This window comes from Drosophila pseudoobscura, chromosome 2, assembly GCF_009870125.1.
Source record: "Drosophila pseudoobscura strain MV-25-SWS-2005 chromosome 2, UCI_Dpse_MV25, whole genome shotgun sequence".
NCBI classification, from domain to species: Eukaryota; Metazoa; Arthropoda; class Insecta; order Diptera; family Drosophilidae; genus Drosophila; species Drosophila pseudoobscura.
Genome location: NC_046679.1, coordinates 21997859 through 22013556, shown reverse-complemented (window position 1 = coordinate 22013556; position 15698 = coordinate 21997859). Strand labels below are relative to the sequence as shown.

The following is a 15698-nucleotide window of genomic DNA, read 5'->3' as shown; positions in this document are numbered from 1 at the left end:
CGTATCTGTGGCTTAAATTCTAAACCAGAACAGGTCCTGTTTCCATTTAGTTATCAAGCAGAGAGGCAAGTTTTTCGCCTTTTCTCCTATCTCTCAAGTAGTTTCCACCTCGTTTTTACCTCTTCTCTCACCGCATCGCATCCGTTTTGCATACAAGATACATTTTGAGGCGCAAACTCTTAGGTGCTCTTGTGGTGGCATCTCAAGGGGTTTCCTACATTTTGGCAATTCTTGTATCCCATTTCACCCCAGCATCTTCCACACACTTTCTTATACATTCATCCCTCCTTCTGTTCCATGTGTGGGCGGGGTCCTTCGCCCATTTATATCATATATGCATGTGTGTCAAAGCCGTGTAAAATAATAAAAAATGTGTGGCATACTTTTCGCAGACCTCCTGCTCACTTCTCTCCGAGAAAAATCAGCATTCATTCAGTTTTATGGCCCTTCTTCGTTCTGACTTTTTGTTTCGGCCTACACGCTGCACCTCGCCCACTACGCCCTCTTTGGCGTAATTGAATTTTTATGACCTGCTGCCAAACAGGCGACAAGGCGAGGAACAACTTCAAGGAATGCGAAGGATCCACAACAAGAAGAACCATAACCTCAAAAGCCATAAAATTCTCATAAATCCCGAATTTCAGAATGTGCCTATGCCGGGGATCCCCCCTTCCCACGTCTTTTATTAGCTGCCATAATCGAAGCTCGAGCCCCTCCATATGTCCCGTTGACTGCGTCCAAACATGCGACAATCGCAACCGAAAATTGCAACTGCAATTCGGAGTTTTACTCCGTTGTTCGCCCGCGCTATGCAGATTGCGGAATGGCATATCGGGGGGCTGTTCCGAGTAAAACTTTCGGGCCTCGCCTAGCCCAGAAAAGGCATTTCCGGGCAATAAAACTCTGGCGCGTAGCAATTTCCATTGCACGGGCCAGTAGTAGGAGTGCAATGAACCATGGCTGGGGCCCACGAACAACTTTTGTACATGGCGTGATATGCGCCTAAAAGTATGCAGCGACTGCAAAAACAGAACAAACCGTCTGATAAGCATGAAAGCGGAAAGGCAGACAAGGCAAGGCAGACAGGGAAAGGGGAACAGCGAGACAGAGACAGACCCTAAACTGACAGGGAGTAGGCTTTGTCCTGTCCAAAAATGACCAACGTCTGTCTGTCTGATGTTTCATCTTGTTGCAATTTCTGGTATACAAATTGTGGAAAGCCTCAGACATCTTGAATTCCCTTCAAATTAAAGTGTTTCTCATCTTTATCTTCTTTATCTTCAAATTTAATAGATACAAAATATTAGTTTTGTGGTGAATGTGGATTTGTGAAACACCCAGAAAGATGCATTTCGAATCACATAAACTAGTAATAGCCAAGTCGATATAGATTTTTTTTGTCTGTCCGTCTTGATAGACAGGCGTCCAGTCAGAGATTAGAGCTCCTCTCTTGTTTTTTTTGTTTTTTTTCCCCATCACTTATGACAAATGCGAGCAAAATTGAAAGAGATCGCGGTCTGCTTCGGCCAAAATAGCAGCAACAGGATTCAAGGCAAAGCAAAAGTCCCTACGATCTACTGACCGATCAATTAAAATAATAGAATTAATTAATAGAATTAGCCCATAGACTGCATTTCTTGTATTAAACTGGATTATCTAGTTCTTTAAATAACACCAGTATCTTTAAATTTCAGTAGTACATAAGTGAGTAAGTGGGTAAGTGGTATATATATCACATATTAGCAGGGTCTCCTAGCTGGTAGTTCCATGTTCTATTAGGAAATTCGACCTTTAGCAAACTACCCTTGGAACATACATATGTATGTATGACTTGTACAATATAATTGTCAGTGTTTCATTATGGTAACAAAAGTACTTGTATTTCTGCTCATTGTAACAACATTAAAGCCTTAGAAATGAGCTTGGTTTAGCATGATGTAAATGCTACTACAATGTTTTTGCTAAAGGCCAAATGGTCAACATGATACGATGTTTAATTTTAGTTTGTGGTAAAGAAAAAGAATTCCTTGCATGGAATCCTTGCTACAAATGTAAGGACAGTAGATGTTTTCAAACTTATTCCGTTTGTGACCAAAAATTATTCACACTTTACTATCCTATTGGAATAGTTTGGGACACCGTCCTACAGCCAAGTACAGTGGATCCTCTAAGGAACAAGCAGACTTTACAGATCAAAGAAAGTACCAACTTTTTCCTAAGCTCTTAATCTTTTGATTAATTTATTTTGTATTATTAATTTTGACTATAAAAGTTGCCCTTTTATTTTAATATATGTATGTACTTTTATTCTTCTTTCCCTTTCTTTTTGTACAGAATTCCCAGTAATTTCAGCATCCTAGACTCTCCACACAGCCTTGGCCAAAGTTTCCGGTTTTTTGGGTGAAAAATTTATTTTCATTTCCCTCAAAGTAGGGAAAATTTATCACGTCGAGTTTGTTGCTTAATGTTCAAGTGTCGACTGCGTTCTGCTCCTCCATTCTGCAGCTCATTCTATCTCTGTTTCTGTGGCCATCTCTCACTCGCTCTCTCTGGCTGTCCCTCAAAGTTTCTCTTTTTTGAAGTGTCTGCACCAACAACAAGTGTGTGCGTGTGTGTGCCCATCCATGTGAGCTTCTGTGTGTGTGTGTGTGTATGTTGCGTTTGTTTGTCTGTTCTGTGCAGCTTGTTAAATATTTATCTGCCCTTTTTTATACATACTCGTACACATATCTACCCTAACACGAGACCCCCGAGCAGGTCATAGGGTACGTTGTGTTCTCTACGAATTACAGTCAAGCAGAATTCTATATCAAAGTGAAAATTGCGATTGAGAGAAATTTGAGAAAACTTCTTACGGCGAATAGAAGCCACTCAAGCCATTCAAACATGGGAATTTTTCAAAGTTTCGGGTAATTTTTTTGTGATTTAATAAATAAGTGTAAAAACATATATAAAGAATGTTCTTTTCAAAGAAAAATAAAACTCGGTTTTTAAATATAAACAGAGTGATATTGAATATAATTTCCTTTGATTTAAAAATAAATGTAAATAATCTGATAATAAAGCAATTTAAAATAAACAGTAAATATTAAATAAAATAAAAAATTTATAAGAGATAATATATCAGATAAATATTATTGTATGTCAGTCGAATTTACATATTTATTAAATCTATGAATATAAGAAAATCTTTATAAATGCACTAAAATTCCTTTAAATCATCAGAAAACTGTGTAGAATACGAGTCAGATTTCTGCAGTTCTATAGCAATATTATTAATTTTGAATCGACTACCGAAGAAATGTTGAAACGTTAGCTCAGAGTTCTCATTGTCCTCTAAAATTGATTCCCATCGAAAAAAGGATTATATTCATTCATTTTGTTCTCCTATCTAAAATGTGAAAGCCGTTTTTAACCACAATTTAAGAGAGAGAGTACTCATGATTCGTTCATTGCCCAGCCACCATTACATTTGAACATTTTTCCTGTTGATATTTTGCACACTTTTGAGTTTGCTCATTTCTGCTCTATATTCCGTTTTGATGTGTTTTTTTAATTAGCTGCAATTAAAAATTTAAGTGCTCTCCCAGCCAGGCAAAGTAACAGCGAAAACTGACCAATAAAAAAAACAGTGAAACAGAAAAAAAGAGAAATGGCCAGAAAGGAGCTTAAGGCCACGGGCTTAAAAAGCACAGAAGAGCAGACACCGCAGAGAGAGAGTTGTGGTCCAGTTCCATTCCAGAGAATGTTCATAACCCAATTAGCTTCGACAGCTGCGTTTGAGGCCAGTAACCTTCTCTCTCGGCCACCACACAATCGATTTGACCAAGATAATTTCCATTTCGAACAGGAAAAGATAAGTTAAAGCTTTGGAAAAGTTGTATCTTTGCTGGACCATTGCTAATTGCTCTTTTCGAGTTTCCAATTATGGTAGGTTAAATATTTATTTAAAGCCAAATGGTAGACGGTAAGCCCCTCGAATGTGAAACGTGGCCACCCGCAACCACGGCCTGCAAATGGACTAACGTGACTTGCCATTTGTATAACTTGGTCGTAGCACCCAGTGCCCAGTGGAACACAGCGGATGCGGGCAGGGCGAGTGCTTTGGAGTGATGAAAACAAAAGTTTAATTGAATTTGCTTCACCGGGGCCAAAGCAGGCAGACCCGCCGCTGACGTCAAATGAACGTCCACCCCACTCATCCATCTTGTCCCTGTATCTATCTTTGCCCTGTGCAAGGAGCCAGCGGTTTCCTACTGGATGCACGGATGTCCTTATGAAACCTGCCTGCCTGCTGTGTGGTTGAGATGGAGAAATGACATGCCTCAAGAGTTTGAAACAATGGCATGATTTCTATGCAAACTGCAGGCCATAACTGCGTGATGAAACTTCTTTAGTGCTTAGGCGTATAATCAATATCTAAATTGGGGATCTGTTTAAGTGACACTCTTGTGGCAGGTATTCAGAATTATCAATCTATTTTCTGTCTCAAAATAGTCTTTATATCCACAAATCATTACACTTCCATTCCATGCCTGGGAAATCAACCGAAAGGTTCACACAATATTTTAATTGGTATTTGTTTCAGCAAATAATATCTGTAATAAAGCCGGTATTCAGCCGGAAATCCTTTATCCCTCACAGGCAGCCTTCAGTAGGGTATGCATAAAATATAATTAGGATAAACCGTTTAAGTGCAATTCCACACGTCACGTACTTAGCGCAAAACGTTAAGTTAATTGAACGCATATTGGGGCTATGTATCCGTCTCCTCCACGCAAGGCCCCAGCCATGGTCCGGGAAAGGGATACTCCATCTCGATCTCCATCTCCACCCCGAAATTATGATTTGGGAATTACGTATACACACATATAGACATATCGGCTATTGTACGAGCGCGTAAGTACGCCGCTGGGTCAGGATATATACACACACATACTCGTACATATCGATGTGGTCGTTGCACGGTACCCATTCGCTTGCCCCCGTTTCCTGGCCCGTGCGAACGTTGCCTGCATATTAAGCACTTGACTTGTTCATGCATCCCGTATCTATGTATTTGTATCTGCGTGAGCGTGTGCGTGCGTGCTCGTGCAAGGCAAAATTTATTCATAGCTTCCGCTTTTTGAGTCATTATCATTGACTTGCCATTGGCAGGCCATCCCAATTGCTGAGACTGCAATTGTGTATCCGCAATCCATAAGATACAGCGAATGTGGTGCCACGCCCACTCGCTATAGTGTAGATTTTTAATTATGCCTGCAGCCTTGACCTTCAGCATCGTCAGAGATTGCTATCGACTTTGATTGAGCACTAAGATACTCGAGCAATGATTTTGAGATAGGCAAATTTGCCTATTAAATTTTCCCTAGGCATACTTTTTGGACTGAGTGTGTGGGCTTTTGGCAAATAGATAAACGCATTTAAATTGCACAAGAAGTGTAAACTTTGCCACCAGCTGTGCCAGCACCAGTTCATGGCTGCCTCCGAAATTTATGTTGACAACGTGCAACCACTGCTTTCGCAACTCTTTTCCTCCTTTTGGCAGCCCAAATAAAATGACCGACCAGCAAATTCCGTGCGCTTATTAATGGGTCATGTGTGCAGTGCTAAAGTTTTCCTTCTTTTTTTTTTGGAAGATACTCTCTTTGGAGGAGGAGCAGCACAGCGGGTGAAGGAAGAATGGCAGGAACTGGTGTACGTTTCGTGGCTGGGGGAGACCTATCCTATCTTTTACTACTTGGCCAGTGCCAGTGCCAGAGCCAGTGCCATTTTGCAATGAAAGTTTTTGCGCTGCTGCCCTGTGGCTGAAAGTTTGTGCCACCAATTCCCTCACGTACTGCTGCTCTTTCCCTCATCCCTCTGCCACCCCCCGTCATTGTTCAACATCGTAGTTCATTTTTGGTAATTTCCCGCCTTTAGCTGTAAGCAAATTATGAGCTTCATTTGCATATTTCCACCAGTGCCACAAAAACAACAAAAGGCAAAAATTGAAAACGCGATTCGCACGAATTTACATAAGCTGCCACCGCTGTCCGTAACCCCTTTTTGGTACCACCCCCAAAGGTGTTGGCCAATGCATAAATCATCAGCTCTGCACACACTCCCACACACCCATCCGTTCGCAGAGTACAGAGCCTGTACAACGGTGCGTATGGCTGCTGAAATTCTATCAGCGAACTCATCAAAAATGGAAAATGGGAATGTAATTGTAATAGAGACAGCTGCTGCTATTGTTGGTGGTCCTGCACTCCTAAGGCCTGATCCAGTTGCGCTATAAATTCCATTTGTAAGGAAATTACATCGATATTTCGTATACGCAGTGTAGGAAATTAAGTGGTTGTGCCAGGACCTAGCCAGAGAGGATTGGTTGCGCAGCACACTGGACAGAGGTTGGGTTTAAAAAGAGATTGGCAGAGGAGCCGGCAGTTAAGAAGAAAATCAGGATTGATTAGTCAGAGCCAAGGCAGGTGGCTCTTCCAGCCAGATGGCCATTTCCATGGAAATTTGTATTGTTGCTTCTGTAGCCACCGGAGGAGTAAATTTATCTCTTCTGGCCACTGTCACTGTCAATTCCAGGAATTGGCTTGCCCCAAAACGAAACAACTTGACTCAAAATTGAGTCAAGTGCACGGGGAAAAAAGCTTATAAAAAACGTAACGCTCGACGTAATTAAAGCCCTGCCACCAGGCGGATGTTGTTAAACAACGAAAAAAAAAAAACAGCGAAGAGAATGGCAGTAGAATGCGGGGCTCTTCCGTAACAATACGCTTCCGGTTGGAGCGCGATGGGAAAAGGGAAACGCCACTGTTCGACTGGGAAATTAAAAGTGCCACAGCAACACAGCGCAGGACAACAACAACCTAAAACCGAACAGAATCCACAAACGAAAAACAAAAATGGGCTTCAGAGCCAGGTGAAAGGGCGACAATAATTGGAACAGTAGAGCAAACCCCCATCCCCATCCCCAGCCACAGCCCCAGGTTCAGCCATTCCCCGTGCTACCTTTGTGTGGCCGCAGCACTGTCTCTGCGTGTTGCAGCATCTGTGTGACACAAAAACCAACTAACGCTAGATGCCTGTCCCGGCCGCAGCGCAACTTTAATTGATTGCGGTCCGAGTCTTGTTTGGTGGCAGCTGAAAAGTATGCTCTCATTTTTCCCACGACCTAAGGATTGAGCATTATAGGAGAGGCAAATGTAAATTAGAAGGGATCCACGAGTACAGCCTGTTAAGAAGATTTGGGACAGAAAAAGGAGCGAGGGAACAGAGGGGAAAATTGGTTTTTACGTGTCATTCAATAAAGCTTTGAGAATGTAACTTTGAGGCTTATATTTGTGGGATTGTATCAGCTATAGCTCCACTCATACCTGACTTAAGTATTAAATAGTCTTCAAGAACTTTTTTAGTTTGCTATCAACGAAGATTGTTCCTTGCAAATTCCATTTATTCCTCAGGTTTTTTCACCAATCCAGAGTATATCTAAAATTTCGCAATCCCCAATAAGTACTCGATATTTATGTAGTCTACTTTCCAGAGGAGCAGCAGTTGCCATTGCAGCCACAAAATGAAACCGCAGAAAGAACACGATGTGACGCCAGTGCCAGTTTTAATTTCTAACATAAATTTGAATGCAATTAATTTGGTTGCTGCTGTACTTTCATACTTCTGCTGCTGCTGTTGCGTGTTTCACGCCATTTTATTTTCCATGGGTTTTTTTTTTGGTTTTTGGTTGGAAACAACTTTTTCTGCCATGGAATTTTAGCACCTTCATCCGCGTTTCCCCTCTCCGGCTGCTTGTTTCGCGTATCGCACATCGGGGCGTATGGCATATCGTTTGTCAGTTTTGGAATGTGGCAAATGTGTTAGACTCACGCATTCCCCCCGCCAATCCCTTGCTCTCTCTCTTGGGACAATTTTGCCAGCGATTGTTATCGCCAGTCGTTTGTTAAAATTGCACCCGCACAATGCAACAAACGCGGTGGCAACAATAGCTGAAATAATGGTTGCACAATTATAAGTGCAGCAACAACATAAAGTGGGTAAAACAATAGTCGACCACAGAGATACCCCTAGATAATACATGTCTATTCTTCTTATATACTCTACTGAGTCTTTCAGAAATGTTTTATTGAACATTTATAGATGATCGGATGATAACAAAAATAAATATATTTGTAGAGGAAAGCACAAGGTATTGTATTTCATGATTTCTATTGATTTCATTTTCGTATAAAAAGCTTATATTTCCTGGCAACCAATTGCACTAACTTGCTACCAACTGTTCCCACAAAGTGCCAAAGATAATGCCAATAATAAACTACACTTTCTTCCAGCTGTTACAAACTTCATCAAAACGACAATATACCCCTTGCATTCGAATCAATGTGAGTACGAAAAAATGCTTTAGTTTCCATAGTATTTTTTTTTATTTCGATGTGCGGCTCCCTTGTTGCACCATTATAAATAACAAACAACAAAATTGTTTATAATTACACATTAGCAGATAAAATATTGCATGTGGCTCTGATGTTGCAAGTGCATGTAGTTGTTGCCACTGCCGCTGCAACTGTTGGCAGCCATTTGCAATGCTCTCTTGTGTGTGTGTGTTGTGTGTGGGGGCTGGGGGCTGGCGTCCAATTTGTTGGCCGGGTTTCCTCAACCGTCGTCTGGCTCTGGTAATTGATGTTTTTAGCGGGTTGCCTGTCCACTCTCTCTATTTTTTATGATGTGCTTGATGGCGCTAAAGTGTTGTCATTATCACCGATTACGATTGTGATTATGTAATTATCGTTTAAAGTCTAGCTTTGGGGAATTATGAGATTGCTTTTCCCCTCCCTACGGCCTGATTATCCCCGTGCACCATCTATTTATTTGAAGCCCCAAGAGAAACATTTTAATGCAAATCTGATATATTGTTAACACAGGACACCACGCCATTAAGGCCAACACCTGTGTGAGAACAGAAACACAACACAATTGGCAATATGTACCACAGACAGGACGGGCAAGGCCGAAGAATATCCAAGTCAAGGACCATAAGCACGTACGCTTCAGTGCCGAGACATTAGATATATTAAGAGGTCCTCCCTGTTCCATCTTCCACACTCTTAATGTTCAACAAATTGCACAGCAAATACGAGTAGGTTTATTCTATATGTATGAACAATAAAATAATAGCAGGCTAACAGCAGGCGAAGAAGACATAATAACTGCAGGCCAGAGACAGCACACAGCAGGCAAAGGACCCTGCCAGGCCAGGATCTGTCCGCCAAGGCTGTCTGCCAAATGCAACAAGCAGCCGCAAATGGGATTAAAGCGTTCCAGCCATTCACTCCTTTTGCCCTCTTGCTCTTTTGCCCATTCGACGGTTTATTGTTTAATGCATAAATATGTTCCTTATTGTTGAATTCCCATGGCATACAGGGCGTATGGGTTATAGCCATTTCATTTGAAATTCAAATTGGGTTTAAGTCCCGTTCGATTGTTGTGGTTTAACAGTATCGGGTTAATTGAAAGCTGTGAAGGTATTCACCTCAATTTAAAATTCAGAAGAACTGTGGTATTTTTACCCCAGTACCTTTTCTATCGTGTTTTTAGTTTTTGATCATTTTTAAAAAGTCTTTCTCTTCGATGACGCTGCTTTGGGTTGCATTTTTACATCTAATATATTTATCAAAACACTTTTTTTTAACAGACGATTAAATTATAGTTTTAATTACCATATTTCAGTCAAAAGCAAAAAACAGAACATATGTTTTTCCCACTATATCAGATAATTGTTAAAAAATGTTGAAAAATACAAATTTTGAATAGATTTTGACCAATTTTTTTCTACGTAAAACCTATAACAAAGTTCTATAGTAAATCTAGATGGATTATTTACAAAAAATTTTTAAAACAATAAATTCTAGACAGTTTTCTAAGAAAAATCTATTAAAAAGTATATAAAATAATTAGGTCACGAACACAAATAAAAACGCATTCTAATTTAATAAAAATTGTTATTCGGTTTTATCCACAATGCTATCGGAGGAAATGAAATAATAAAACCACAAATATTTTCTATATATGTATATTTCTAATATTAATTTATACAATTTTAGTTTCATTTACGGGCCAATCAAATGTTTTTTTGGTATCGATTATCTACCGGAGAACAGAGCACACACGGTACAACAATTATAATTGAATTAAGCTTAAGGACTTATGGGGGTTACGAGTATTTCGGGGGGTGGTTTATTTCGGGTTATGTGGGGGCTTTGATCAGCTGGTTAGAGCTTACCTTGTGGCTGCTGTCAGGCAGGCAAACGCTTTAATGGGTGTCTGAAACCTGAAATATAAAAAGAAAACCGGAAAAGAAAAGAAGAAAAGTCGCCACTGGTAAAACAATTTTTTCATTTCGATCTCACTTATAAACGTTTTGATGATTTTTTGTTTGTTTTTTTTTTTTAATTTTGTTTTTGTGGTTATTTTGTGAGGTCATATTATGGGTTTTCACTACATCGTTTGTATGGATATATATAAATATATGGTTTTGGGGGATATGGATATGTATATATCGTACGAGTTGACAACATTCTGGATATTTTTTTTGGTGTTGCTTTTTTGATGATGGCCAACCACGTTCGGAATGCGTTTGTTCTCAATTAAAATGCGTGGCGAGGGCTCGTTATTGATTGATTTATTATTCAATGGGGGGTTTCTCAGATAGCGATATAATATTTACAAAATGCACATAATATATTAAAATTTTTTGTCATGAATTTTGATTTTAGTTTTTCATGAATAAGAGGGTGGAGGGGTTGAGGAAAAGACACAAAACACGCAGAAATCTATTTACATGAAGTACCAATATACGAATACTCTATAAGTGGATTGAAGCGTCTGTCAAGTGGATCATCAGGTAGATAATGAATTACAGGACAGGATCCACCACACACACAGATCTCTCAGCAACGACTACGGGGTTAAGGTACAAGTATTTTACATTATAATTCATGATTGATGCAAAATGATTTATGCACAAGATTTCCTATATTTTTTGCTGTGGCTGCACCAATTAAAAACTATTTTACTTAATTTTTATTAAATACCACAACCATTTTTAATCATTTATGTTATTTATATGTACACAAAAATTTGAGGGGGAGAGAGACCATGTTAAAATGCGCTAATGAAAACATATTTACAATATACAATATATACATATATGAAATGAATTATCAAAGGTAAGCCAAACCAACAGCAGCAGCAACAACGACAACAGGATCGAAAGGGGGAGGGGACCAACCTTATAGATGTATGCATAAATATCATTATAAATCAGTCATGTTCGGGGCTCCTGTTCGGGTATTCTAGGACAGTACAGGAAAAACTATGTTAAATTATGCAACAACTATTTTGCTAGACACACAACATAAATATCCTACGACTACCGCAAACAGGAAACAGGAAACAGGAGACCAACCAACAGTACAGCAAAATATACAACACAATATACGAAAATATATTTATAATGTAAACAGAGTAAAAAATGTTTACTATTTATTTGGTATGCACGACGTTTATTGTGTGGGTGCGTGTGTGTTTTTATTTCAAATTTAATTTGAATAAATGTTGAGCCTGCTCTGCGTGCGGGAAGCCCCGGGCGTATACTTAATAATTGTTGTAATTTTAATAGATAGACAGGGATGATGGGTTGGGATAAAATTCCGGCGTGATGGGAGTTTCAGGAAATTATTTCTAACATTTTATGTTAAAGTTGAATACTCTTAAGAGCCGGGTTCTGGGGGTTTCACCCTAGGAAGAGGAAGAAGCAGTTCTAAAAAAGATTGAAAGAGTTCAGGGATGTCAGGAGACATTCAGAAGTTTCTTTATCTAGTTTTCAAACTAATTTGCATGGTTTTTTGTTTGGATATGAAAGAATTGTAAATCTATTTTTATTTTCTTTGATTTTAAACTGATTTAAGGGGCATAAATTCAGACTCGAGGGAGATGAGAAGTAAACACCTTAAAGTTATTTCTTATCTTCAATAAGCAGTGAAAGGAAATTCTTCCCCTTACTGTTTTTACTCCTCTGGATAAATTTACCTAACCTAAAGATACGATTTTGTGTATCTTGGCCCTCATCTACTCATTCCCACTGCGTTCACTTTTTCTCCTGGCACCTGTCACGTGTGTGACAGGGGGGCTTCCCCCCTAAAAATGTAGGCCAAAATGCGAGGATTTTCCCTTCCTAGATGTGACACCAAAATGTCAGCAAGGAGCGGCGGAGGCGGAGGAGAGGACCCGCCTGAAAAGGCTAATGAGAGAGCGCATCAGGCGGAAAGGCCCAAGGGACGTACTCATTTGTAATTAAGAGCAGAACGAAGTCTTATTCCCACACACTCATAAATATATATATACTGAAATATTCCTATAGTATAATGAAGGAAAATATATATTCATTCATAGGGCGCAGGTTGAATTTGGAAAACTGCTGCTAATTAAGCGACTTTCCACGCTTTACCTCCCTCTTTTCTAATTAAATAAAAATTCGAAACGAAGTTAAATGATTATTTGATAAGCCGCCAAAACAGTGCCTGCCAAAAGCATCCATTCAGAATGCTCTTTTCCTAAATGCGGATATTCAAAATACAATCCCCAATCGGGGGGAAAAATCTTTGGCAAATTGTCAAAACAAAAAAAATGAAGGAAAAACATTTTTAATTTCCTGCCATAAATTGTATGCAAATGTAATAGATTTTCTCCTAGATAAAATGTTGTTTTTCAATTTCGGATTTGGCCGATATGTTAATGTCTGTTTTGTTCAGTACGGGAACAGTATGGATAGATGGTAGAATGGTTTTCTGATGGTGTTAAAACTACGAAATAATGTTTTGTAATGTAAAGGGAATAATATGTTTTTGGTTAGGTTAACAGATACATAGATACATATACACGAATATAAGTACATATATGTCGATGGGTATATAATTAGTTGGGCTACATGGGATTAGGGCTTACACAGGACACACACAAACACTCAGAATACAATGCTTTAGGTATAGAGCTATCCCTGAATTAGTCCTTATAATGGGGTATTCTTTAGTCAAGTCTGGGTTTTGTCGCTTACCTGAAATGAAAGAAGAAGGATATAACTATTAGTTTAGGTATTCATAAATGTTTTTACAACAAATTTAAAATTTATTTAAGCATTTGTTTCATGAAATGCCGCTGAAAATACTAGTGCGATTCCTAGGAATCCATTGTTAATTCTTTGAGTTCCAATAGGTCCTTAGTACTATGCCTCTTTTGCATATCCTTACACCTCTTGCAAATTTGCATAGCCCTAAGCGTTTCGAGCAGCACATCATTCCGGCCTGCCCTCCCAACAAATTGGTATTAAAAATGTACACGCAATCCTTTTAATCGATTCAGAGCCGTAAACTAACTTACTTGCAAGGCGGGGAGTGGGGGCAAGGGGCTTTGGGGCTTGGGCCACCCAACATGTGTATTATAAAACGTTAGTTAAACGTTTTGGTCGGCTTGTGCATCAAATATGCATATGTATCGTATATGCAAGTAGGTAAATGCACACGGCTCTGAGCCGCTGAAAGGGTGCTCGGGTTTGTCGCGGTCAAAGCTTAAAACTCAGTGAATTAGGGACAAAGTTTACATGGGAAATGGTAGAAAATTAGCTAATAAATGGCTACAAAAAGGGGACTGCTCGAGTATAATAGTTGCTTATTTGGTAAATATGATTATTTCTGTTGTTGATCCATTCTGGCTGCGAGTGCTCCATTTATTTACTTTCGAATAGAATAGAATGCAGAGCGAATTGAAACTTTTGTGGACAGATTATGGGCTTTATATATCATATCCTAAGGAACTTGTAGTCCCACATGAAGCGGTGCATTGATACTGGGCTCAAGACGCACGGAAAAGAATATACAGAGGCATCCACAAGGAATCATTTGATATGTATCTGAAGCCCCTATGAGCTCCTTCATATTGGAATCATAGAGCAATCTAGCCAAAATATAGAGAACAGTATTCTTTTTTTCTAAATCTTTAAACCTTTCTGAACCTGTTGGCATACAAATAGCAATACAATTTTGGTTCCAAAATATACGGTTTGCTTCCATAAAGCGGATTGAGTAGATTACTGCACACAGCAGCAAAACTTGCATCTCTCTCTCACTCCGATTCACTTTCGCTTTGGATTTTGCAGAGCAATTTGACAACTCTGTCAGACCATATAAAAGCCGTAACAACTGTCTGTCCGTCTGTCTGCCCGACTGTCGGTCTGTCTATTACAATTTTTCTGGCATGGCCCAAAGAGCTTAGCACATAAATCTGACACACGCCGAGCGCGAGGCGGAGTCGAGTCGAGGCGAATCGAGCCGCGTCGAATCGCGTTTTGGCTGTGGTCTACTATATGGAATGGAACAAAACTCAAATATTCATCGATATGACGAATTGTAACTGGCACGAGTCTCTGGTCTTCGGTCTCCGGTCTCTGGTCTCTGGCGCTCCCTTTCTCCTCCTCTCTCTTCCCCTCTTCTTGGTGGTGGTGCTTGCCGCCATAAACTGCATTTTAATTGCATTTATTCTTTTTCGTTATGTGTTTTTTTGTCGTGAGAGCCAACCCTCAAGGTGAGCGACAAAAAAATATACATAAAAATATTCCTCCGGCATCAGTCATGTGTACATAACGTATATAAATTATATAGTATGTTGTTGCTTTTTTTTGTGTTTTTTTCGAAATGGGAAAACATTTATAATTGCACATAAAAACCAAAGCCGTTTAAAGAGCTTTTTGGTGTGCGTGGGAGGCGGTGGAGGGGGTTCTCTGCCCTGTCGCTCGGGGCTGACTTCCACGTTTAAATGATTCACAAAGCCCCGATTTCCGAGCTCTGAGCTCCCGATATGCATACGTAATTTCCAGCTCGATTTTAACGAGGACACACGGACACTGACGAGAGGACGAGGCATCGGCTTCGGCATCGGTATCGGCTGGGGGGCTGGGCTGTCCATTTTAATGGTGACATTTAATATGCGTTAATTATGCCATTTATGGGCCGCTGCTTCGTATTGGGGTTTTGGGGCATATGCGCTAAATGGTTTGTCGTTAAGAGCTTCTCATCAATTTTTCAGACACAAAAACAAACAGTATCGTATCCCAAAAGTAACACCCAAATCATCGCAAATTGCTTTGGACAGCAGTTTGGGTCTCGTCTCGGGTGTTGTTTTCGTGTGTTTTGACAAGCAACCAAGTTGTTCATTTCTAATATGTGACGTGACACAAACAACATTCCAAAACAATAATCATAAAATAAAACTCGCATAAAAACGACTATTGACGAACTAAAGTGTTCGGAGAGAGGACCTTTTTGGGGAAGGGTCAAATTATGCAAATTTCTGAGAAGATGCTGGCTAGGGGATGGATGCTTTTTGTTTGGGGATGATTGTGGGAATGCCAATATGAAACTTGATGCCCATGTGGTGAAACATATTTTGTTGCTTTTCTAGCAATATAATTATCTAAAGAAAATAATCTGAAGCTCCTCCTTCCAGTAACATCCCTTCGGTATCCGGTAGATGATCAACATTTTAACATTTCTTAATGAATGCATCTCATTCCTTTTCGTTTCTGTCTTTTATTCAGTTGACCTTCTCAGTCCAGCTTGTCCAAAGGGTACACATAAGCCCAA

General features: G+C 39.7%; 1 protein-coding gene across 3 annotated transcripts in view; it reads right to left on the bottom strand.

The window, feature by feature from the left end:
• Positions 1-15698, bottom strand: part of msi (RNA-binding protein musashi) — a 107201-nt gene that overhangs the window by 37354 nt on the left and 54149 nt on the right. For 2 of the 3 annotated variants that reach the window (XM_033385993.1, XM_033385994.1), the window contains exon 2: positions 10286-10333. The exons of the other annotated variant lie outside the window; for it this stretch is intronic. In XM_033385993.1, coding sequence (XP_033241884.1) covers positions 10286-10333 — 48 coding nt within the window. The remainder of the gene's footprint in view (positions 1-10285; positions 10334-15698) is intronic. 3 annotated transcript variants of the gene reach the window in all.